The sequence below is a fragment of the Melozone crissalis genome, unplaced genomic scaffold (assembly GCF_028551555.1).
Source record: "Melozone crissalis strain CALT ecotype California unplaced genomic scaffold, PUWL_Pcris_2 ptg000042l_1, whole genome shotgun sequence".
Taxonomy (NCBI): Eukaryota; Metazoa; Chordata; class Aves; order Passeriformes; family Passerellidae; genus Melozone; species Melozone crissalis.
In genome coordinates, this window is record NW_026535820.1 from 35,748,800 (window position 1) to 35,774,274 (window position 25,475).

Here is a 25,475-nt window from a genome sequence, read left to right on the forward strand (position 1 = left end):
GTTAAATACTTTCCTTCAAAAGGGTTGATCAAGAGTTTGAGTCACTTCAGTTACATTCCTCTAAGCCTCTGTAAAAACCCTGAGCTGAAGAAAGGGGTAGGGCATGAAGAAGAGGGAACGGGGCAGATGTCTTGGTCAAAAAATAAGCTTTAAAATATTCATTATTCCTGTCACAAAGAGCTGTGTCAATAGTAAGTTCAAAAGCTTATTTTAAAGTTGAACTTTAAACTTTCCATCCTTTATTTCTGTAGAGGCCTAAGCATATTTGTTTGGAAAATAGAATTTAAACTGATCTTTAGTCATGAACTACGGATGGGAAAGAAAACAAACTTCTGTGAATGAGTGAGAAAGTCATGATGGGATTGTTAGGAGCTGCCTCATGTTGAGGCTTGGTGAAGCTCATCTGCAGAGCACAGGAAGCATCACGGCACCACAGGGCTGTGGAACCAGGGCTGCCTTCCAGGGAGCACTGACATGGCCCCAGCTTCTGCTGATCCACTGGGAGAGACTGGAGGACAGGAGAGAAACCCTTCATGTGGCACTGAGGGCAGCCTCCTTGAGATGTAGGCTGTGTAAAAATAAATCATCCCTCCGTTCCTTGTTTTTCAATATCATCTTGCCCAGAGGATGAGCCTACTCCAGTAAAATGCTCTTATAGGGACTGAAGCCATCTACTTCCCTCTCTTACATCTCATCCTCTTGGTTGTCCTTAGAAGCTTGTAATAGTATGAGGTGGAGTACTTCATGAATGATGAAAAAGTATAAATTCTAATGAGTTAGTTCAATACTTTACTCTTGTGAGTTTCCTTTCAGTCTGGTGTTTTTCAAGGTTTGGATAAGTCTTCCCCTTTCAGCCTCCCCAGTGTCAAATTTAAAAACACCAGCTTTTGTTGGAATATTTATATCCTGATTAGCAATAATGAAAGGCAAATCAGGCTTTTTAGATCATGGGTGCTAAAGTTACCCATTAAAAAAAAAAATATTAAAACCTCCTTTCCTTTGGATGTCGAGTTCACAGTGTGTAACGCTTGTTTGAAGGCACTCAGTCGATTATCCAGGCTTTGCATCACTGAGCGTGACAGCTCCTGTGAGATTAAAGGGCTGTTGCCATCAGAACTTTATTCAGTTTTTCTTTCATTTCTGCAAGTACACAGAAGGATAGTTGTACTTGTAAAGTGTCACAAGGATTACACTGCAATGCTTTCTGGATAAACTTCAGTCCCACTGAAGTGGGAGAAACAGTACCAAATAATCTCATGACAGCTGTCATGTCTCCAAAAGTGTCTGATCAGATCTTCAAATCTGAATGCTGGATACCTTGTGGTTACATTCAGCCTATAGTAGCCATCACTTCTGTTTTCATCCATTCTAGTTGTAGGAATGTGATTAGGCACTAACCTAATCAAGTAGCTGTTAATTTACAATGATTTCTCCTCAGTCTTACATGTGAAATGATTTAAAAAGAGTGGGGTATGCAGAAGTTTTGGGGAACACCTGTCTTTGCCTAGTTCCCACTTCTTCAACTGCTTCCTAAATTTTATGTTTACAGAATTTATTGTGTATTTAAAAATTATTTGGATTATTACATGTATTGAAATAGCATGAGAATTTCTCAAATGCGTAAAACTGATATTTATAATAAAAATATAAAAATCTAGGTATGAGGGGTGAAGCATGGAAGGGAATCTCTTGGGTGTTTTACTTTAGTATAAGAGATTCTGTGTGTATGTGCTGTTTGTTTGATTGGTTAAATTCAGCTACAGAACTTGGGGTCATTCTAGTCACTACATCTCCTTTTTTTGTTTGGTTTGTTTGTTTGGGTATTCTTTTATTTTTCCTCTTTTTTTTTTTTTGCGGGGGGGGGGGGGTTGGGTAGTTGGTTGGTTTGGTTTTTTTGTTTTGTTTTTTTTTACTGTAGATTGAATTTCCCCTTAGTTGTAGAACAGAAATAGCTGAATCTAGAGGAGAAACTTTACTGTTTAGGTTTTTAATTCAAGTGAGATATAGCCAGGGTTGCATATGTTGAGTCTGCTTCACTGCACTGTGTATTCCATGTGGAATGATTCAGAAGAAAACAGCAGCCTAGTCTAACATATAGTCTCTGGATATATGTTGGCTGGGGTTCCTGGCTTGTAGACAGTAGTATATTAGAAAAAAAAGAAACACTAGAGGAAAAAATTTATATGGGGAAGAATCTATTTCTATCAAAATTGATTGTTTCTTATTGTCTTTCCACTGAGCAGTCATTACAATGCACAAAAAATATAAATAGATGGGTGTCTCTCTCTAAATCTGTGAATTTTACTGTCACTGTGGTGAGAACACAAAGCATCATCTTTCATAGGAGAAGGAAGAAAACTGTTTCAAATTGGAAGGGGGGAATAGGGGAAAAAGAGCACAGAGTAGGCAAGGGAGAAAAATTTGCCCTTAATACCTTTCTTCTTGTCTCTCAGTCAGAAGAAATGGGAAAGACAAGCCCTGTAGTTTATTCTGTAGTAAAAAATAAAATACTCTGTATACACTGTGCAATGACTGATCTGACAAGGTTCACTTTATCCTGATTTTCTGGGGAGGCAAAGTACCAGATATCTGGTGTCTGTACAAAATATTGAGGAATACTTGCTTTCCATGTGGAAACAAACTTCCTCAATGCAGTTATCTCACATGAAACCAGCATTCTGTACAGCTGATTGCCTGGGCTCATTCTTGGTTTACTATTGGGGATTATTTATTACATTAATTTTGTTATGGTGGTGATTATATAACATAATTGGGATTATTTGCATTCCAGTATTTATGGCATAAGTTTGGAGAGAAGTTTTGGAAAGTAAGTAGATCTGGAATGAAACATGTAAAACCAATTGTTGTATGCACTGAGTTAGAAGCATTCTTTGAGTTACCACTGTTTCAGAGTATTGTGACCCATACTTTTTTTCCCAATAGTTGTTTGAATTTTTAAATGTCTAATTTGAAATGTGGTGGGCAGATTGAGATATCTCACTCGACCAGATTTACAATAGTTGTGATCTTACAGTTCCTTAGAAATTGGATCCCTCTTGAGGTAGCTGTAACTAAGGACACAAATGAGGGCATGCTAACATACTAATTTTAAAATTAACATTTTTATTTAACCAGTTTGATTTTGTTGTTCCTTTGCTTAGAGGTATACCCCTCTCCCCTTATAGGGCTGTTTCCAAAGCCCTCAGCCCTACCTTGGCCTTTCTGTGCTCTACTAGGAACGTTTACTCACTATTTTAGAAAGTGGTGTTGATGCATTTAGGTTTTTCCTGGTGAAACATGTTCATGCAGTTTTGCTAAAAATAAACAGAGTTTTATTTTTTATTTTATTTCAAACAGAAGTTTATTTCATCTTAATAAGTAGCTTTAGAATGCAAGTTATGGAAACCAAATGTGCTATTGTTGCCTTAAACATACTTGCTTTGGGGGAATATGGTAAAAAAATCTCTGCAAGCACAAATTCAACAAAAAGTAGAAATTTTGAGGATATAAAAAGAACTCATTACAGAAGCTCAGTACTATTCTGAGATGTTACCTCTAGTTATAGCAACTCCATATAACTCTAGTCTAGTCTGAGGATGTATTTGAAAATTAACAGTGCATAAGTTAGCTTTGAAATAAAAGTAAATTACTATTACTTTTCCAATTATGGTAATACTGTTCATTATTAATTAGATAATTAATTGTCATAAATAATTCTCACCTCACTTAAAATACCTCTCAATCCTCATTTCATGTTATGGATTCAGTTCCTGAATTTCTTTGCTTGTATAACTCTTCATGTGTCACCAAACATCCTCTGCCCATGCAACGATGAGGGTGTTCAGCCATCTGGTTTGTACAGCATCTGTAGAAATGATCTGTAGAGAAAGAGCAGCCTTTGGCCTGCCTAAGGAATTCCAGCAGCTCTAGCACTTCCATGTGACTGTGCTAGTTATGGAGAAGGCTCCACAGAGGGAATTGCTACCCATACTTGGAATCCAAGTGACTGTAGTCACTTCTGGAAGCCTATATGCCATCTGCAGTTTTATCTAGGTAGCATTTTCAAGTATCTTGTCTCAGAAATTGAGTAAGATATATCATATGAATGTTGTGTCTGGTCTTGTCATTTATTCAAGTATTATGCAGTTTGTGGGGGAAGACCTTGATTTTTAAATATATCATGTTTTCTTAGATGCTCTGAGGCAAAGTGTAATAGCTAGTGTTGGGGCAGGGTTGTGAATTTAAGCTCAGACTTCAGAGATTAGGGAAACTGGAATATTTGTTTTTCCATGTATAATATTTTACTCATTTTCAAAGCTAGTCTAGTGTTAATGAGGCCACTTGTATTTAGTACTTTGAATTGTTTATGATGAAATGATAATTATCTTTAATTTTGAAAGTCATTAGTATTGAAAGAAGCCCTGTGATTGAGAGAAATTATATTATGACCTAGTGAAGCTGATAAAAACTGGGATGATGTAGTAATTGCTTTATTGCTCGGTCCATTAAAAAAATTAAAAATGAAAAATGGTGAAACTCATTTTTGTAGCCAAAGGTATCCAATGTAAGGTTGCTACCAAAAATGAAATTCTGTGTGTTTATACACAGAATTTCATATAAATCAGTAGTGTCAGGCTGTCATTGGGTTTTTATGATGCTCAGATATTTATATCTCTTGGTAATAACTTAAATTGGACTAACTTCACTGGTGTCCCAAATACTACTTTCATTTAAACATAGAGCATTCTGATAAACAAAGATGAAAAGTAGAATTGCATTGAGCTGAGCAGTATTTGAGCTCAGTCCCCAGTACTGGAGTTCTATAGTGGATGCAAATTTATTCAGTTTAGAAGTGTGCCTGAGCGTGCAAGGATACTCACTGGTAACTGTGGTTAGTGTATTGTTACTGAAAGTTGGTGTTGTTTTTGTTGAGTGTTGATGATGTTCTGTAGATGTTGATTTTAATTGAAAGCAGATGTGATGGCTTCTACGTTATGATTTTGCCAAAAATACCAAAATGTACAATTGGAGAAGTGCTAGAGAAGAGAAAGTGGAAAAGAGCTGTAAGGGAAGGGAGTCTTCAGGCTCACATCTGCTTTTCCTTATGCTCTGCTACGAGAAGCAACAGGAAAACACTAATTATCCTCTAAAGGGGATACTTATTTACATATATTCATATACCCATCTCAGCACTGCGTACACAGGCACATTTGTGCATATTTTTAAATAAGATATGTACAATATGTGCTAGGAGGAAATAAAGAATCAACTGGATGTTTAAACACACCTTTGGAGCAGTTCTTCATTTGATGTAACTGACTGTAGTAAATTGATGTGTGTGATTTCGAGATTCTGTTACTTTTGCCTGTTATTATAGCACTCCTACTCCTCTTGCCTATGGGTTATTACAAATGTTGCACTTTTAAAATTGGTATCTGGACTTTTAGAGAGTCCATGCATACTCTAGAGACTGAAAGTGTTCTGTAGGTGCCTGATGAAGATACAGCTGTATAAGCAGTCCAATGCTTTTGATTAAAGAAAAGAAAATTTCACTTGTTTCAAAGGTCATTTGGGCTTCTGCAAAAATTGTAACCCAGCTCTTTAACTTGGCTTGAAACCAGAAAGTTTGATCAGTGCAGTATCTTTAGGAAGTGCTGGTTATAGTGTATTTGTTAATGGCTTAACTCAGATTTACTCATAATTATTTCAAAGGCTCTGAAAACCTTGCCATGTGTTTTCGTGTTTGAATGGAGTTTGTTTCTCTTTGTAGAGTTGAGGTGTCTGTGACCTGAAGGCAAAGTTCTGCTTTGGTTATTCACTGTAGCACAGCAGAAATGCAATCAGACTCTGCATGGGGTCCTTTCGAGTCACTGGACCTTGGAAAAGACCTTTTTTGTTGGGTTGCAGCCCTTTGAGTTCAGAGAGCCTGTCCTCTGAAAGTGCAGTATCTGTACCCTGTGCAATGTAGCGTCTCTTGAAGGGCCACAAACTCCTCCTTTTAAACAGCTGTATGGCTGTGTGCAACAGTGGATTGTTGCTGCCCAAAGTCAGATTCAAAGTAATCACCAAACTTCCAAAAGTTGTATCACATGCTAGCCATTCTTTACAGAAGATGGTTGTAAATTACATGTTTGGGCCAACAGCTCAAGAGATTTTTAGTTTTCTTTTAGAAACCTTTAAGATGGACATCAGGGAACTTTAAAATAAATTAAGTATCTGGAAGCTGCATGCTGTTATTTGTATTTAAAGCAGGTCTGTTAAGTAGGATTTCTATCATATACTGCTGTTTTCAGACCTATTCATTAGCAAGCTGGTATTTTTGTCAGAACTAGTTAACGAATCTCTATAGTTGCCAAACTGTTTCAGAATTAAAACCTTTGGTTTCCTATAACAGTATTTTTTGATAAATGTGTTTTTTTGTTCCTAGAACATTTCTGAAAATGGTTGTTGGGTATTTGAATCTATGCTTGGGAATACCCCTAAAAAATGGAACATGTGGAAACTAATTTAGGTTGAGTAAAATAAAGTAGTAACAGAACATTTATGCCAATATTTAATTGCATACCTATTAAATTTTATTTAGAGAAAATTGTGTCTGTTAGATTTTTTTTAGTGGAAACAATTTTATTTTCCAATTAGGAGATGCTTTTTCTACTGATTTATTAGAATTTTGTGGAGGTATCAAGAAATTATAGTCAGTCCTCAAAAAATTTACAAAATAATTCTTATTTTAAAAAATCCCTAAATAAGAAATAAGGTTATTTAATGAGTTCTGTTATTGATATCTGCATATCTCATGTGGTCAATTAACTTCAATAGAGGTAAAGCAATTGAGTATAATCTTACCTTTTAGGTGGGTCTATTTATAGTTGAATAGTTTCACCTGAGAGAGCAGTTTGGATTAAATTACTATAAAGTATAAGTTAATTTGTGGAAACTTGGAGCCAAAAGGTTTATGATGGAAAAATATCTAGATTAACCCAATATATATGCAGAAGAAAAGCTTATACATAGTTTTTCATGCATACTTACTATCTCCCTAATGAAATCTCAGTATTTTCTCTGCCTCATTAAAAGTAAACTGTTTGTATTAAGTCTTAAGTATTTACTCAGTAGTGATACTGAAACTCCTACGCTTAACATTTTTACACACCATTCTTGCTGTGTCATGTTTGTGGTTTCACTTTTGGTTGAGGGCTGCTCACTGGGTAAAAGGAGATACAGGAGATCTTGGTCAAGCATTATGTGGGCATTTCAAGCATTGAAACCTCTCCCTGGTTGAATAATGCTGTTTTTTCTGACTACATGACAATCATTTAGGAGTGTAAATCAGGAATAAAAATTAGGAGTAATTGTTGTAACCCAGTGTAACCCAAGAAATCTGGATGTGTTGGTCTAACAAGGTATTTTCCCAGTAAAGTTAGGGATACCTGCCCTAGGTTTCCAAAATTCTGACATCATCTTCTGGAATGCCTGTTCTGCTCTCCCACTCCTGCTCTCCAATCCCCTGTTGTTCCCAGAGAAAGGGCTTCCAGCTGGAAGAGGTATGGCTGGAATTGAAATGAGTTTTTGGAATTACCATTTATTAAGAATAAAAGAACACGGCAGTTTTAGCCAGAGCAGGTGGAGAGATGCTACTGGGTTTTCAAGGGAGAAATACCTGTTAAAGCTGAATGGCTGAAGATAAGTATTAAATCACAGCAACGCTGACATGGGAGATATGAGAATACACTGGTCATGGAAAAACAGTCTGGAGGTTGAGATGCAGTTTCTTACTAGGAAGATGCAATTCTGGAGCGCTGTTCTGGTTTGAGCAAAGGGACTAACAACCAACTTGCTTGTTTTTAATATGGACGTAGCTTAACTGAAGACTGTTGTAGCAAAGGACTGCCCATTGTGGGCCAGGAGAAACTTTTTAGACCTCTCATCCTATGAGTGTGGCTTTTGCTAAAGTCCTCACTCACACTCTTCATTCCGCAGTCTTTGAATTTATGCACAGTTCCTCTTGGTAATGTGGTCATTTGGTTTTACATATTTTTCCCTGAAAGATCAAATTTATGCTGAACAGAAATTTATGCTTCACTTATTCTTAAATCCCTGAAATTGATCTTCAGTATTTGTTCCTGAACTTTTTGCTGGACAGTAGAAGGAAATCAAGGGCTCTAAATGTCTGTAGGGAGCCTTGTATGAAGAACTTCCACTGCAGAATAATTTACCACTGGTTTGCAGTAGCAGCCTTGCTTCTTTGCCAGAAAAAGCAGCAGAGAGAAGTGCTGGTACATTTGCCAAACAAGGCGTTAATGTGGTCTTGTCATTGGCAAGGAATGAGGGCCAGGAAGTACTTCTGCAAGGCCTCAACAGTGGGGACAATTGATTTTTGCTTTCTGTCGTTGAGTGTTCATTGTGTGTATCACTTCTCATGTGGGTTTTTAATTATTGCTATGGTTGGAAGTTCAACCCAAGGCTCCAGCTGCCAGAAGCTCATAAAGAATTATTTCTGTGTAATGAAATGAGTTTTAAGGACAAAAGGTTACTCGTTGATTTTTGTTTTGAACTTAATTTATCTTCTAGTGCTTTTGGAACACATAAAATAATTTAAAAGGCTTTCTGTATATCTTCAAAATTAATTTTACATATTTTGGAGAGAATATTGAGTCACTGTTTTGTCACCGATTTCATATGAAGCCCATTATTTCAGGTCACAGAGCAAGAAATAGAACTGACTAGAAAAGTCAGTTTTAAACATTTTTAAAAGTCTGTGGCTGTTTCATGGGAAGAAAAGGAAGGAAAAAAAGCAGGAGTATGATACTAGAATGTTTAGGTAATGACCGCTATTGTAAACAATTATTATGATACCTTAAACATTGTTTTTTGCCATTGTGTTTTCATCTCAAGAGGGAATTCTCTTTCCTACACAAACCTGCTTCTTTCCTACACAAATGTGAATGTTTCTGTAAAATTTTCTGGAAAACCAACAAAAGCATTTTCTGGTAATAGAAGAATGGGGAATATGCTCTCTTTCAACTCTTCTTTCATATGATCAATTTCATCAGAGAGAAAGGGAAAAAAGAAAGAGACTGAAAGATGATCATATCTTCTCTAGGGAGGTGTGAATGCTGTTTTTTGTCTGAGCAGGTTGTAGTTGTTTGAAGAAATGCATGAATATGAATCACTTGTGATGTATATTTCATCCAAAGACAGAGAGACAGGCTGCAGTAGGTTATTTGTATGAAGCTGGGATACATCTGGTTCATGCCCACAAATAAGACTTCAACCAGCCTCACACAATCCATTAAAACTGTCTGTGGAAATAACATCACTGAGTGCAGTCGATATTTATTCCTGCCCCAGTGATGCACTGAGTAAAGCTATGCCTTACAGGTAGGCCTGTAAGGATGAAGGGGAGCGCTGCTTGATCCCTTTCCTGCAGTCTTATTTAACACCGAAGTTGGCAAATGATGAAATTTGATGGCTTGCAGTTTTTATTTCTATTTTTTTTTCTGTAGCTGTGAAGAATACATAGGTTTGGATGTGATTTCTTAGTAAATGTGAAATCATTGCTTTCTTTTCTGCTCCCCTCTTCCTCAGTACCAGTAGGCTGTAAACTGAAACCTACAAGTAGAGACTTCATGCATAGAGCAGTGTCAGTGCATAATGACACTGAATAACCTCATCCACCTGAAGAGTTTTTGTGCAGTTGGTATAGCCCCTCCTGGGGAGTACAGCAAGCAAAGAGAGTGTCTGGTATTCTCTGTAAAGGGTTTTGATGTTCTGCCTACTTTGCTGTAGGTAATAATGCAGTGAGAGCAAATAATGCAAGCCAGTAGCACATGGAAAAAATAATGGGACTTTATTATGGATAAATGTAATTGCACATTTCATGCTTTGCTTTTTGTAATGAGTCCATCAAGTCAAACACTCAAACACATTAATTAAACACCATTTTCCCACAGAATTCTGTAACTGGATAGCAGCCCTTAGAATATTGGTACCATTATCCAGGTTGGTCGGAGCCTAGTGTGGAGCAGCATTTGGCAGGCAGGTCAAGCTGTGATTACTTGAATTGATGAATTTGGTGGACTGGCAGAATGTGCCCCATGACTGTGGGCTCACTGCTGTGTTACTTCACCAGGCCTGCAGCAATTAAGTCAAGTCATGCTGAGGAACTCCTTTAACTGCATACTAACTATTCAGGCTTTGAGCATCTATGGCCTTGTTCATCAAGTACTATGCTTTTGTGGTCTTTTGAAGAGCTCCTTGGCCTTAAGCAAGGGAAATAAAACATTACCTTGTCTAGCAGAACAGGACTATTTAGATGAGAGGCATGTTTTTATTAAGAAAACATACTCTAAAGTGATAGTTTTTGTCTAAATCGATGCCAAAAAGGAACTGAAGGTGCAGGTAAAAATATTAATTAAATGTTTAATCCAAAAAATATCCAGAAAAGGCAAATCTCAAACCATATTAGTAGGCTTTTGTTTTCTGTTAATGCACTTTATTAATGGTTTTACGTAATGAGGATCTTTGTCTGTCTGTCCATACAGCGTGTAGGCATATCATACCCTGTGTCAGGGAATTCCGGCACTTTTAGAAAGGCTGTGTGTACTACATTACATAGTTAAAGCTACTTTGTGCTATTTAATTTAGGAGCATCCCTTGGGGCAGCTAAGTCTTACACAGTGACTGGAAAGAAGGAGCTGACTCTAAAGGGTATCTGACTTAGATTACTAAAATAACCTGGCGGCTGGACGTGACCTGGCGACATGTGCTGACAGCCTGGAAGGCCAGCTGTATCCCAGGCTGCATCCAAAGCAGCGAGGCCAGCAGGGTGACAGAGGTGATTCTGCCCCTCTGCTCTGCTCCGTTGAGATCCCTGCCTGCAGTTCTGCATCCAGCTCTGGAGTCCTCAACACAGGAAGGGCACTGACCTGTTAGTGCAACCTAGAGGAGGCCACCGAGATGATTGGAGGACTGGAGTACCTCTCCCATAAGGAAAGGCTGAGAGAATTGGGATTGTTCAGCCTGGAGAAGAGAAGGCTTTGGGGTGATGTAATTGCAGCCTTCTGGTATTTGAAGCCTACAAGAAATATGAGAGGAACTTTTTATAAGAGCATATAGTGACAGTGTCTTGGTTTGAAAAGACAGGTATCTGCTAAGAAAGGCAGGAGCCTCCCCTGAAATGGAAAATGTAAACCCGCACCATCTGAATTGTTATAAATTTGATTTTAAGAGGGGCTCTCAGGCAAAGATATGGGAACAGGAATAACAGTACTTTATTAGGAGAGAAAATAAAAAATAAAATGAACAATAAAAAAGTAGTACAAAACAACACTGACAGAGTCAGAACACAACCTGATACCCTGTTGGTCAGGGTGTTGGTAGCACTCCATTTAGAATGGTGGCGGCAGTCCTGCTGGAGTGCCAGGTGTGGTTCTGTTGGAGTAGTGATGCTGTAGAAGGGTGTAGTCTTCCTCTGAAGGTCTGTCAGTGGTGTAGATGGCCCTAGTCTTCCGCTGGGAATCCAGTGAGAAAGGCTGCTCTGGTATCCCAAAATCGATGATTATATCCAGTTAGGAATGCTTGGCTCCTCCTCTGGGTGGAGCTTCTCGCAATAGGATGATGTAATTTTGTCTGTCGTGCAGTGAGACTCAATGGCCCATTAACAGAAGATATCTTTCCTGAGGGAGGATTGGTTGTAGAAGGAATAAAGAAAACTGCCCAATTAACAGAAGATTACTGCCCCACCTCTAACAGATAGGAATAGAATACAAACCTCCATTCCCAACCTAAGACAGGCAGGACAAGGGATAAATGGCTTCAAACTGGAAGAGAATTAGGTTTAGATTATATATTAGGAAGAAATTCTTTAATGTGAGGGTGATGAGGCACTGGAACAGATTGCCTAGGGATGTCATGGATGCCCCATCCCTTGAAGTGTTCAAAATCAGGTTGGATGGGACTTCAGGCAACCTGGGCTAATGGAAGGTGTCCCTGCTCATAGCAGAGTGGTTGGAACGAGATGATCTTTAAGGTCTCTTCTAGCCCAAACTGTTCTGTGATTCTAGGAGTCTGAGGTACTCCTAGATGTGATCCTATCTGTTAAAGCCTCTCTGTGTCCAAATGAAATCACACTTGTCTACAACCTCTGTAGAGCCCACTTCTCCCTGTTTTGTCACTCCTTTTTCCTCCTGCTTATGGCTTGGTTTATGGAAATGTGATATTTATCTTTTGACAGATAATGTTTGATTTTGCCTTCAGCTTGTGTTTATTTCATACTGTTTTTTTTAATATTGCCATACTTAAGATATATATTCTCTCCCTAGGGCATTTTCTGTATCTGCTTTCCAAGTAATATCGTGTATGTAATCTTACTGAATAGCAATTATATCCACCAGTCAAAATTTATGACTCTGTAGAGTTACTGCCTTGTAACTACACATTTCATTCTTTATTATGAGACTTTGGGCGATATAACTGGCAGCCTATAATCAGCTGGAGTGCAGGAATTTTGAAGTGCCAAGACTGTGAGAAATAACCTGTGGAGCTCAGGCGGGCTTGTTTTGGTGACTGTAGTAGAACCACAGAATAACAAAAGGTTAAGGAGGTGAACACAGAGTGTCCAGATGGTGCGTAGGTAAATTGGTTATTTTTGGAAGTGATACTTAGACAAAGTTCAAAAATGTGTAGCACCAAGAACAGTTTCAAGGATTACAGGAACATATTTCAAAATACCAAAGTAGTAATCATTTAGCCAGAGAGGAGCTGGGTGACTAGACATGGGTTTATGGGTGGGTTGTGAAGTAGGAGACAGCTTAGTCACTTAGTGCCCTGTGGCACCAGGCCATTGCAGGAAGGGTGGCTACCTGTGCGGTAGGAAGGGTGGCTGCCCTGCCTCCAGGATGGCTCTCTATGCTTCCCCTCGAGACTGTCCTCTGGGGGGTAGACATTTACACAGCTTAGTAGTTACTAAAAGATTTAGTTCAACTTTCAGTTCATCAAATGACGTCTTTCAATTTCTTCTAAGTTGCGTGAAGTCACATTTTAGGCAAGTGTGCTTTTGTCAGAAGCAGACATTTGGCTCACAAAGATTGATCTGGTAGTTTCTCTTTTCCTTGTATGTTTTTCAGGTTTTCAGATTTTCATGCCAGTTGAGTGTTCTTGCTTGGCCTTAAACTCTACTATTGAAATGCTCCAAATTAAACTATCTTTTTTTCTTTTAAGAGATAGAAATGTTCAGTTAAACTGGCTTTTATGAGGCTGTATGTAGGTGTGTGAAGAAGGTTTTTTACAAGGGGCCAAGAGCCACAGATATGGTAAATGCTGCGTTAAGAGGTGAATTGCAGCACATAAGGAGATCAGAGAGCTGGGCTAGGACTTTTCCAGCAGGACAGACTGGCTTGTATTGGTTCCCAAAGAGTTCCCCATGTAAAATTAATCTGCAAGGATATTAGCATATGAATATTGCAGCTTATGAACCGATACTCTGGCTGAATAACTCTCCATGACTAATGCTAACACATTCATGGTTTTTGATGCTTGTATTAAAAAACCCTACTTCTGAAATATGATTTTATCAAATAGTTGGTATATTATTAGACTGGTGAAGTCAGTTACACACTCCAAACATAATAGTATGTAAATTAAACTAAAAGTTAATTTTGCATTTTCCCTGAGCAATGAAACTATGTCCTGATGGATATTGCATTTTAATGTTCTTTTGGTTGATCATATTATATTTTCTTTCTCCTGTTATTTCCCATAAACAGTATCATTTCATAGTGCTGACAGCCTATATACTAAATACCACAGTGAAACAGTGGACACTGTATTGTTCTCTATATACTGACAAATCTCTGCTTAATGTGCACTCAATAAAGATAAAATAGCAAATGTTAGTAAACCAGGGGAAAAACACAATGAAAGTTATTAATATGTTTTTTTCTGTTGTGTTATACATGTGCCACTTTTTTCTTTTCTTTAAAAATACAATTTGGTTGAAATAAGACAGCAAGGAAAAACTACATCATAAAAGTGCAATAGCAATGAAGATATTTGTTTCAGTGCAGCCTCAAAAGATGAGGGAGCCCATTTCTTTTTTTGGGCAATGGGAGAGAGTATTAAATGCTGTTCTCTGTTTTCAATTAAACAGCAGCATTAAATATAAAATAAAAGTTTAAGAATTAATAATATTTCCTTCCTCAGCCAAATTTCCTCACAGATTTTAAAAGTATTATACCCAGAGGAGGAGTTTAAAAAATGACTAGCTGCTTTTTATACTTCCATTTCACAGAACTGGAATATTGTCCTTCATCATGAGCTGCATAAGGAATCAAACTTGAGAAACCACTTAAGGGGCCTTTACCTAGAGGTCTTTTAGTCCACATTGTCTCACAGGAGTGTTGGTCAGGATGGGAAGTGCCTGTCCTTTGTCAGTGGATGGTTTGTGTTTGAGGAGCCTCAGCTGGTTGCCTGTTTTTTTGCTCATGCTGTAGGGTTGTGTAATGACTACAGTGCTGTCTCCATCCTTGGGGCTGGAAAGGGCCAAACAAGAAGCTGCTCCCAGAGGAGCATCACCTGGCTGTGCTCCTGGTGCCCATAAGAGCCAAATGGTGCCTCTGTGGAGGCTTTGTTGGAAGAGTATTAGCCAGGGTGTTCCCCTCCAGGACAGCAGTTCTTCCACCTGTGTCTGGCTCAGGGCTGCCTCTTCCCATTCTCAGCCCCTGTCCTGCCTTTTCCACAGTCTCCCAGCTGTAGCCAGTGACCATGGGCTGCCTGTTGCCCTGACTGCTGCTGTCAGAGCTCATTGAATTTCTGGCTTTTGCTCCGTGCTTTAGCTCCATCTCAGGACCTGCCTGAGCTGCTGGTGGCCATGGTATGTGTCCTGCTGGAGGGAAAGCTGCTGTTCCCTTGCTGGCAGAAGCTGTGGCAGAGTGCTGGGCAGGGGTCTGGCTGTGTCCTGCTGTGGGCAGCATGCTCTCTCCCTCCAAATCCCTGCATTCCTGCAGAGAGCTGAGCAGCTGTTGGGAACTGAGCAGGACAGACCTCCATATGCGTTTTGACCCCTGAGTGCTTGTGTGTGCTGCTTCATACTGCTTGGGAGAAACTTCCTAGGATTCATCTTTTTTAAATAAGTAAAAACCTTAAAAACCTGTACAGCTATAAGTTGACCCTTTTTTTTTTTTGACCCTTGGTTTTGTCCATGCACCTTAAACACTTGACTGACTTCAAGCCATCATTAAGAATTCTACTTCTGCTAGGTACTCAAAGTGAGGAAATCTTAAGGCAGGAGAGGATTCTTCTTTTTTGAAAATAAAGGGTGGATGTCTGGATTGGTTTTATTATTAGCCCTGCCTCACAGCTTTAACCCACTGGATCACTGCTAGAGTGACATTATATATAATATTATATATTTCCAAGTACCGAGAGGTTTCATTTAAAGCTTAACTCAATTTTAAATCCATGTGGAAAGGGAAGACCTTTAAAATACTTAATAAATTCTAATCTTAATCATATTCATCATTATTAAAATTTGAAATAGGTTGAAGTACTTAAGGTAAGTGAAATAAGAAAACTAATAAAGAGCATGAAACACACTGGAGAAATGGAAGAATAATTGCTAAACTTTAAGAAATATAAAATGGCTAAACATAAAAAAGCCTTCATTTCCAATAAGCATTTATTTAAAAGTTTTACAATAACTTAATAATATAAAAGTAGATTTTAAAAATTAATTGAATGTTGAGTGTAGCAGAGTGGAGAGACATGATTAAATACATTAAAACTTCTACTAGTCCTGTCTTTGGTCTTCAGAAACGATTTAGGTCTTGTCAGTTCTTGAGAGAGTTGCATCACCTGTCAGCAAGGAGATGTCACTATCAGTGTTGCTGTTAATAATAATTATTAGCATTGTGGTAATAGTAGTTTTCATAATACATAGTGCCTAGAAGTAGCAAGGTACTATGGCTGAAGACACCAGCTTGCTCATTTTGGTGCAGGCCAAACAAAAGATTTTTCTCTTCCAAGGATTGTGTAATCTAAGCATGAAAGGAAGGACCTCTTTGGTTTTGATTAAAAATTACACACAGGTAATCAAAATGTTTGCCTTCTATTGTTTCATCCTTTTTAAAAATTTTCTGCTAGTGGATGAAAAGAGGTATTTGGATGGTGCACTTCACAATGTAATCTGTGTGAGAAAATAGCATTAAAAATCTTTTAAAAATTGAAACTAGTAATTGTATTTGTATTTTAGGGATTACTTACCTTGACCATGCTGGTTCAGCACTTTTCCCAGAGAGTCTACTTAAAGCTTTTACTGATGACCTCAGAAACAATGTTTATGGTAAGTGCAAAGCAACGTGCCCATGAGTCTTCTCAACTTTCCATCTAAATCATTCAAAACTGAGCTTCTTGGAAGAGACCTTCTGCAGGCTTTTTAATGCTGCTGTAGGGTACATGAAAGACCAGTGCTTTTACAAAGGAGGCATAGGCTTTTTGTGTCACCCCTGGCTTCATTCTCTGGTGGCCAAAGACCTGTCTATATTGGTAAAGAAGAAAGATCAAAGCAAACATGGCTCTGTTGCAGGACTCTGTTAAGGCACCAGGCTTGGGATAAAAATATACATTTTAGCTATAAGCACTGTTCATTCTTTGTGGTTTATTTCCACACAAAAATGCAAACCTAGTTTCTTATACAAGGACCAGAATCCAGAACCAACCTCCTTTTCAGACAGAGTCATCACAAAGAACTTATACTGTGACTCAGTCTAAGAATTTTATTAAGAAGAAAGCATAGCTCAAAGATCCCAAGTGAATTTAGGCACAGAATAGGTACTATTAGACTTTGCTCTGCTCTGACTATTAGACTTGGGTGCCTACTCAGAAAAAGGATTGCCAAAGCAATCCTGTGCAGAGGAATATGAGTAAAAGTATCTACAGAATTGTGTAATATCTGGGTTGAGATTTGACTATTACAGCACCACCTGTAAGTACTTCAACCCCAGATCCTCTGCCTAAACCTTTCATTTCTCTCTGATGTTATTATCTAGCTGAGAATCACACACTGAGTGATTTTTATACAAAGTCAGCAGCATCCATTGTATAAGAAATATTGATACTGTGTGAGACAATTTACATTAAAGTGAGTCATGCTCAACCAGAAAAAATATATACTGTACAGTATTATGCTGTGAGAAGTCCCACTGAAGTAATCAAATTTCCTATGATGTGTTGCTATCTGTGGGTCATGTGTCCTTTTTTCTAGTTTTGTGTGTTTCTTGTGCTCCCTGATACATGGAACAAAGGGATTCCTCACTTGGGAACTGGGTACCACTGCTCTACAAGAAAATGTTTGTTCACTTCAGGACTGGCACACGTGTGCTTGTCACCTGGGCAAGCCACTTGAAAGTTTTGGGTAGTTTTCATTCTCCATGTGCCATTTTGTCATTTCCCCCTATTCTTTTTCCTCAATGCTGGCAAGGCTGGGATCCAGAGCATAAATTTGAGTTCCACTACAAATAAGTGTTATTCTTTATAGAGATAGGGGCTTTTTTTTCTGTTATAATAAAATACATCGATTTGATTACATTGAAGATTTCCTATCTAAGTGCATGCCAGTGATACAAAAATTAACGTTCTGTCACCACAGACATTGTAAAGTGAAATGTCTGCACTCTGATCTTAGTTATTTCAAACATTGGGCTCAACCCTTTTAATAAGTACCATCTGTGTCAGAAAAAGAAAATAATTTGTGAATCAATTGAATGTTTGTGAATAGAAATAGTAGTACTGCCAGTTTGGAGCAGATTTGCATAGTACCTATAATGCTATAGGAGAAAAAAAAATTGTATATTTTTATTGGTATTTTAATCTAAAATTATAACAAGAGCTCCAGCATGGTCAATATTTTTTTTTTTCCAGTTATCTCTCATACTCTAAGGACAGTAAATGCTGTCTAAGGACAGTATAGGAAGAGTCAATTTAATAAATACAGATGTGAATGAAGGGGGAGTTTGACTTGCAGGTTTTTTATTTTCTTGGTGACAATCCACAGGCCCAAAGAACTGCAGTTTAGCTGTTGCATGTGTAAATAAGGGAAAGTAATGTAAGTAAGATATAGTCTCACTTCTAAATTGAAAATATTTGAATTGGAAATTACAGAAATGGAACATCATTGACCTGAAAAGTCTAAGTTTTGGATTTGAGCTCTAAAGTTATTATTTTCAACACTTTCACTCAACAACTTTCAGCAGCGTAACTTTTAAATTTTGAAAAGAGTAGCTAATATTGGAGCCTACTGCAGACACTGTGTTAGTATAGCAACTTTTTCCTTATTCCCTTTCCAAACTGTTTTTACATGTTCTCTAAGTATTTGCTAATAGGAAAGTGTGCTGTGTCTGGCTGAATATTGCTTTAATCATTTTTGCTCAAGAAGATAAAATCATACTGTCTTAATTGGTATATATGCTTGTGCTGAGCTGGGCTAAGGTGGCTACTAATTTTGCAATAAAATTTATATTTCAATGAATTATTTGAATTTCAGACACTAAAACCCAAGAATTAATTCTTCTATCTCATCATGATTGTCTGTTATCTCCAGATCCTGTCTTTTGCTTCTTACCTACTGCACAGATATGTTTATGAATGTGCATTCTGTCTGCAGTTTTTCTAGTATGTTTGTGCATATGCAGTTTCATTTTCTTTTTAGGGGAACTGCCTAAATATTAGTAAGAGATCCAGCTGAAGTTTCTAGGTCTGTCATAATTGCTCTGTCCTGTTGTATGTCCCTTCTCTTGCCTGAGGGGCTGCAGGGAATTGCTGTGAAGTACGCATTGAGTCTTTATCATCTTTTAGTCTCTCTTGGTGTAATACTTTGATAAAAGAGAAATTTAATAGCAAAATTGTGATTAATGATTAATTTCTGTATCTCTATTGTCTCCTAGGCAACCCTCATAGTCAGAATATCAGCAGCAAGCTGACATATGACACAATCGAGCATGTTCGATACAGGTAGAATATTCTTTGTTTCAGATGTTATATGATACACTTGATACTTTTCATTTTGGTTAGGCCTGCATTGTTTTGATGACTTCGATGTGATACCGTTTTCTAAGGATCATCTGTAATGCCTAAAGGAAACACCTCACTCTTAAAACACAAGATATTTGGGTATGATCCAATCAAGTCTTGGATCATATCAATTCTTTTTCTCCCAGATGCCCAAATCCTCAAAGTCCTGTAGTTAATTTAGTGCTGTAATACAAGTCCACAGTTTTAATTAAGATCTAGGACTTGGAATTTCAGAAGTGATTATTAGTAAGATGGTATGGTAAGATAGTAAGGTGGGACTAGGTGCAAAGACACGTTAAAATTCAGATAAAATTAAATAGGGTGTAATGGCTTGTGGGAATTTGCAAAAACCTTATGGGAATGTGTACGTTGTTTTACAGCAGGCACTTACTTCCATTAGAGTAATAAAATACCTTTTAAAGCATTTTCAATATGACTTTTAAGAGTAGAAGGAAAAAAAGATAAAATTGAGTGTTGGGGCTTCTGGGTACGGGCAAGAAAATGAACTGATTCTCTAAACAAAGTATTCCTTTGAAAGCTTGGGATGGAGTGTGCTGAAGGTACACACCTTGCAATTGATTTGCCATGATTGACACCATGATGAAATATACCACTTAGGCACTTGGTTATTTGTTTTAGGGATTTGTTTCAGAAAACTCTTGCTATTTTGTAAAATATATTTTTATCACAGAATATGGGTACTTTGAGTTTATTTCCCTGCTTTTAATGACACACTTAAGGCAAGTAAAGAATGTAATGGATTCCTATTTTATCTTCTTCCTTGAAAGTAAATATTTCTCCAAAATACATCATAGAATTCAGATCAATAGCATTGTAGTGTTCATAGTTGTAATGAAGAAAATCTGTTTTATACCTTTCTGCTGCATTTTCTCTGACTGTTTGTATGGCAGTGTAAAAAACTCAAGAATTTCTGTTTGGATGCTGATGCTGGCTACAATCTGTTTCCCCCTTCCCATCACCAACTTTCTGAAGAAAGCATTTCTTTTTGCTTCTGCCACAGCCCTCTCTTAATGCTGTGCAGGATGACAACCTCATAATGTATGGCCAAATGAAATGAAAGAGACTACCCATGAGGAGTAGCTGTCTTCAGAAGCAGACACTTACAGCCAGTTACAGCAATATCCACAGTCTGCAGAGTCTTTTGATCAGACCTGTGTGCTCACATGCAGGGTTAGCATTCTGATTTCCATTTACTGAGTGCTCTTGCAATGTTGCTGTTTCGCAGTTCTGCTTATGAAGGCACAGTAGGAAGTGGAACTGTTTTTAGAATAATTACTATTGTACTGTGTGTGCTTTGTTGTTAGAGAGTAAGGAAATAGGCTTTCACTGTGTAAAAACCTAGATCACTTGAAAAGAACTTCCATCTTCAGCATGTTTTATTTTTGATGCTGCTTTAAAAGAGCTTGAGACTTTTTAAGGGCAGAATGGGAGATTACAAGAACATACCAATGTTAGTATTGAGGGTTTTTTTGTGTGTTTTGTTTTTTTAAAAATGCCCTCTGCATCTGAATGAACATTTTTGATATTACACCTAATAAAATTTTTCACTCATCCCTAAAGAAATGCAGCCATTTTTAAACTCCCAATAAAAAATTTAAAAGCATAGTTGTCAAAAAGACATAGTCATAAAAATTCAGGAAGAAAATGCCCCAAACCTACTGTCAATAAGTCAGCTATCCAAAATGCAATAAAAGTATATTAAAAATCTATACCTCTATGCCATTGCAGCTAATCAAAATAAGCAGTATGACAAGACAGGGAGACAGGCAGCTCTGTCCTGCATCACAGTGCATAGATTGGATTTCCTCAGTGAAATTCAGCTGGTAGTTTTGGAAATCTTAAAATTAGTTGCTAGCTTGTAATTTGGCTTTTGGCACATGTTGCAGTCAGAAGTATACCTTTTTTTCAGTGTTTGATTCCAAGACAATGCTTTTTTTTAAATTATTTTTTATTTTTGATTTTCCAAAGTGATTGCACAATCAACTAATTAAAAATTAACAACAAACTTATTTCAGATTTATATTTGCTGATATGGGTAACAGCAGCATTAGAATAGACTTTCCTAATCTGTCAGTGTACACGGTTCAATGGTACGAACCTGAGGGATTTGGTTTTACCTTCATATCTGCTTGACAGAGAGAAACCATTCTTACAATGTGGCTTTGCAATAGAATAACATGAATAATTAAATAATTGAGTCAATGGATGTTTTCTCTGATTTACAAAATTATAAAAAGATGCTTTACCTCTTAACCAATTCAAGTGCAATAAGATTAGAAATAACTATTTTATTCTTTAAAATATTGCTTCTCTTTTCTTAATGTGGACAGCTGAGTGATTTTAAGCACTGTGCATACTCAACATTGACCATGAGTGATGCTGAAAGAGGAAGCAAGAAATATAATAAACCTTACAGAAATGCATTAAATGTATGTGTCCAAAAATTATAGATCCTTTTTTACTAGTTTGCTTATGGATGTATGGCTCTGCCATTGCTCCACTTCCACACAGCTAGAGAACAGGAGTACAATATCTCTGTATGATGCTGCAGTTAATGTAACTCAGAAATTCATTACACTGAGTATTAAATAACCCTTTTCCCATATGCAAGCATTTTAAAATACTAGATTTCTGAATATTTTAACACATTGTCCTTGTGGATCTTGCATTTGCAATATCAAATAGTCATCAGTGTCTTCTAACCGGAACCAGACTGAAGTTTGAAATCTGTGGTATGTTTAAGATATATAACAGGATACTTTTTCATGTATGCACAGTGTTGTAATAGAATTTTGATGTTCATCCTTGAACTTTCAGGTCCTATGAAATGTTAAGCTGAATAATGCTTTGGGAATTCAAATATATATTTTTAAAAAAGGCCAGAAATTTCAGTTATGATTTTGGTATCAAGCATCTCCTAGACCACGGCAATATGTAAATTACAGAATTTTGTCACTGAAGCTAAAAGGAGATAAATGGGATCAAGTTAAAATATAGAGCCAAAACATGTCTTTCTATAAGAGCTTCTCTCAAAATATGCTATCTAGTGAGCTGTAAGAGGAGATTAATCAGTACATGGAATCAAAAACATGGGCATGCACAAAACGACTGTAAATGGCTCAGTGTTTTAAAAATATATTTTTTTCTGTGGTAAAACATACAAGTGGTACCAGATTATGCTAAGGAAGCAGTCTCATAAGTGCTCTTTATAATTTCATTTGCATTGTATTTTTGAGAACATTTCATGATAGCAAGATAGAACTTTACATTTCTTCTGCAAGCATCATACCTTGCTTAAGAAAAGTTTCCCTTCCAAACCTTTTCTTTAAGTTAACACATTTTGAAATGGTGCTTTGTTCAAGATAGGGATTTTTTTTTAATTCCTGAGTTTAAGCAGTTCCATGTCTGAAAACAGTGATGTTGGAACTGAAACATACATGAAAATGGCTTGACCTTTCCTGCACAGTGAGAAGTAGTAGATACAGTATCTTCTTAGTATCGATTTGTTCTTTGCAAAGGTCATTGACAGGAGACTGTATGGATGAGTGACATCTGAGCACTGCATCCTGTCCTCCTTAGTGACACCCATCAGCTTGAAAACCTTGTTTCCAATCTAGGGTGGTTCAGCCCTTTTGCTTGCTTGTTTTAGAGCACCATTTGCAGTCACTGCTTTTCCTGATCCCACTGCTCAGTGGGACAGCTCTGAAGCACCAGTTGGAGAAGTCCAGCAAAAGGTCACCGTGCTCACTGCAGTGATGCTGTGCATGCAAATGAGAGAGGCATTAGAAGATAATTAGGAATAATGGATAGGTTTTTTGGAAGAGTTTAGGCAAGAGGGCTGATCTTTTCCTTGTGGTTCATGAAATTATTTAGGCGTGCAATTAAACAATCCAAGTGTGCCCCCAGTGAGTGTCTGATGACCCCACTGTGGGCTCTGTCATGTGCTGAGTGACAGCACAGCAGGGACTTTGGTGCAAATCCTTCTTGTTTTTCCCTCAGCCACACCTAGCCTTTTCTACAAAGGGCTCCACTTTATAAACAGTTGTTTCCATGAGTCAATCTATTACTTTTGGAGGATTTACTCTTTGCAATCCTATGCAAGGTAGTAAAAAGCTTCTGGTCAGGGTAACTGGTCATTTTTGAATGAGCTAGGAGACTGTTTTAATAAAAAGTAAAATTACTTTGTTTTACTTTGGAACTTTGCTCCTGGACTTTCAGCTCTATTTTAATAAATTCATTAATCATTAACTTGATGACCTGAAGCTTTAGAAAGGAATTGCTAGTGCCTTCTGTTACTCTTCTGGTAGTCAGCTTTATACCTTCATATATATATGGAGAGTAGCAAATAAAATTGATACATGCACTGTCATGCTCCCTGACTAATCTTTGTTGCATAAAGAGTCAAATCTGGAATTCTTCATTTATTGAAAGAAACAAATTCTTCAGTAAAATAAATTAAAAGCTGGAGGTCAAGATTGCTAGTTTATGAACAAAAAGGATTAAATGCTTCTGGGAAATTCTGAGTTTTATTAGTATGGGTGGCTAAAATGTTTTACATTGAGGTCTGAAAAAGACTGGATGCAACCTTTTTTTTTTCTTTCTGATTCAGAAAAAAACCCCTCAGGACTCTGCTTTTATAATATGTTTGTGACTAAGCAGTTATGGAGACCAAGTTTAAATGAGATCTTTCTGTGCCATTGCTCTCTAGATAACATTTAGAGTAGGGAGAGTGGTACAGGCTTACTTGGATTCAGGCCGCTGGTTTAGTTCACATTTTTTTAAATGCACACAGCCTTGATGCATCCTCAGCTGCTTTTCTGGCAGAGACCCAATGGCCTCTGTGCCCATGGGGAGGTCTTTGAAAGGGCACATGAGCTGATGAATGAAATATTCCAACTGGAACAAAACACTGAAAAAAACAGTGACATTTCTCCAATGCAAATTCCTTTTTTTTTTCATTTTATCAGTCTCTTTGTCTTTTTCAGGATTTATATGGAAGCTTTTTTTCCCCTCCCAAGGCTATACAATACTTACAGAAGAAATATAGTGTTCCTGCCTCTTCTGGGTTTGCAGCTGCTTTTCCTAGGAAGCAGCATTGTGAGATGGATGACGTTTCTGGTGATGTTTGCATTGCCTTGGATGTTCAAGGAGCAGTAACATTGTCCTTCCTGGCTGCTGGGAGCACTAGCAGCTCCTTTGCCAACTCCAGGGGAGCCTGACAACTTCATTAGGGGCTTACATGATTATTTGTATTTCAAGTGAGGCTTTTGGAAGACCAGATATTTAGCACAAATATAATTTCTGCCATCCCCTGTGTGCACCTGTTATGCTTGACAACTTTGTTTTGGCTTCAGTGCATTGCTGCTTCTCAGCACAAGTTATGTAGCATTGGAGAGGTGCTCCATCTGACTGAAGTCAAGAAATTTGGAAATCCATCTTCAATTATGTATGTTATTCAAAATTCGGCTGATTTTTTTTCATTTTCATTTTCATTTATTTTTTTGAAGCCTATGGACACTTTCTGTTTTGCTCCATCTGAAACTGACTCAATGATCCGGCAGCAAGAAGTGCATGACTGAAAAATTTTAACTTGTGCTGTTCATACCTTATTTTCATGTTTAAAATCATAACTTTGGGAAATACTAATTCATCTATTTTTTTAGAAACACAGAGATAATTTATTTCTGGGCCTTTTAAAATAGTCTCTAATAATCTTTCTGAGAAGTTAGCAAACCCAGTTTTGAGCTCCATTTTGAATCTTATTCATTCCACTTGCAAAGCAATATGAGTATTTCATTTATGGTTATAATTAAGCTGTTGAGGACACACTAAAACATTCCCAAGGGCTTCCATGGTGCCTGCCATATGTGTCTCAATCCATCTGAAATTCCTGGTATCATTGCTGCTGCAAGACAGTGTTCTGCACTCATCCTTTATTTTTCTTCTGAGCCCCTCCTTGCTGCACTTTTGATAGCAGATTTGAGTCCTTAAAAAGTCATCATTTGCACTATGAGTCTTTTTGCTCCCATTCAAAATTCTGACTCCCTGTTCTGACTCTACTTACTGTTCTGCTCCCTTGGCACTTTGGTACTGTTTTTGTTGCCCCCACTGCATGATCCTTAGTGATCAGGATTTTGAATACTTTAAACACTGATATCCACTGAAGTAGTTATATTTTAAAGTCCACCTAAGTCAATAGCTATTAGTGTTGCCTATGTTTTTATTATTATGAATGGGGGATAACTAATTAATGACTTACTATTTAAATTATGACTATATATATATTTTAACTACTAGTGAACTTTTCATCTCCTGAATATAGCAATATATTCAGGATCTTCTGCTATTTTTTTTCTCCAGAAGCAGATATGATGTGCAAGTAGTAGTAA

General features: G+C 37.4%; 1 protein-coding gene across 1 annotated transcript in view; it reads left to right on the forward strand.

The window, feature by feature from the left end:
• Positions 1-25,475, forward strand: part of MOCOS (molybdenum cofactor sulfurase) — a 205,435-nt gene that overhangs the window by 11,215 nt on the left and 168,745 nt on the right. Inside the window, exons 2-3 of the mRNA XM_054285191.1 lie at positions 16,250-16,339; positions 18,939-19,005. Coding sequence (XP_054141166.1) covers positions 16,250-16,339; positions 18,939-19,005 — 157 coding nt within the window. The remainder of the gene's footprint in view (positions 1-16,249; positions 16,340-18,938; positions 19,006-25,475) is intronic.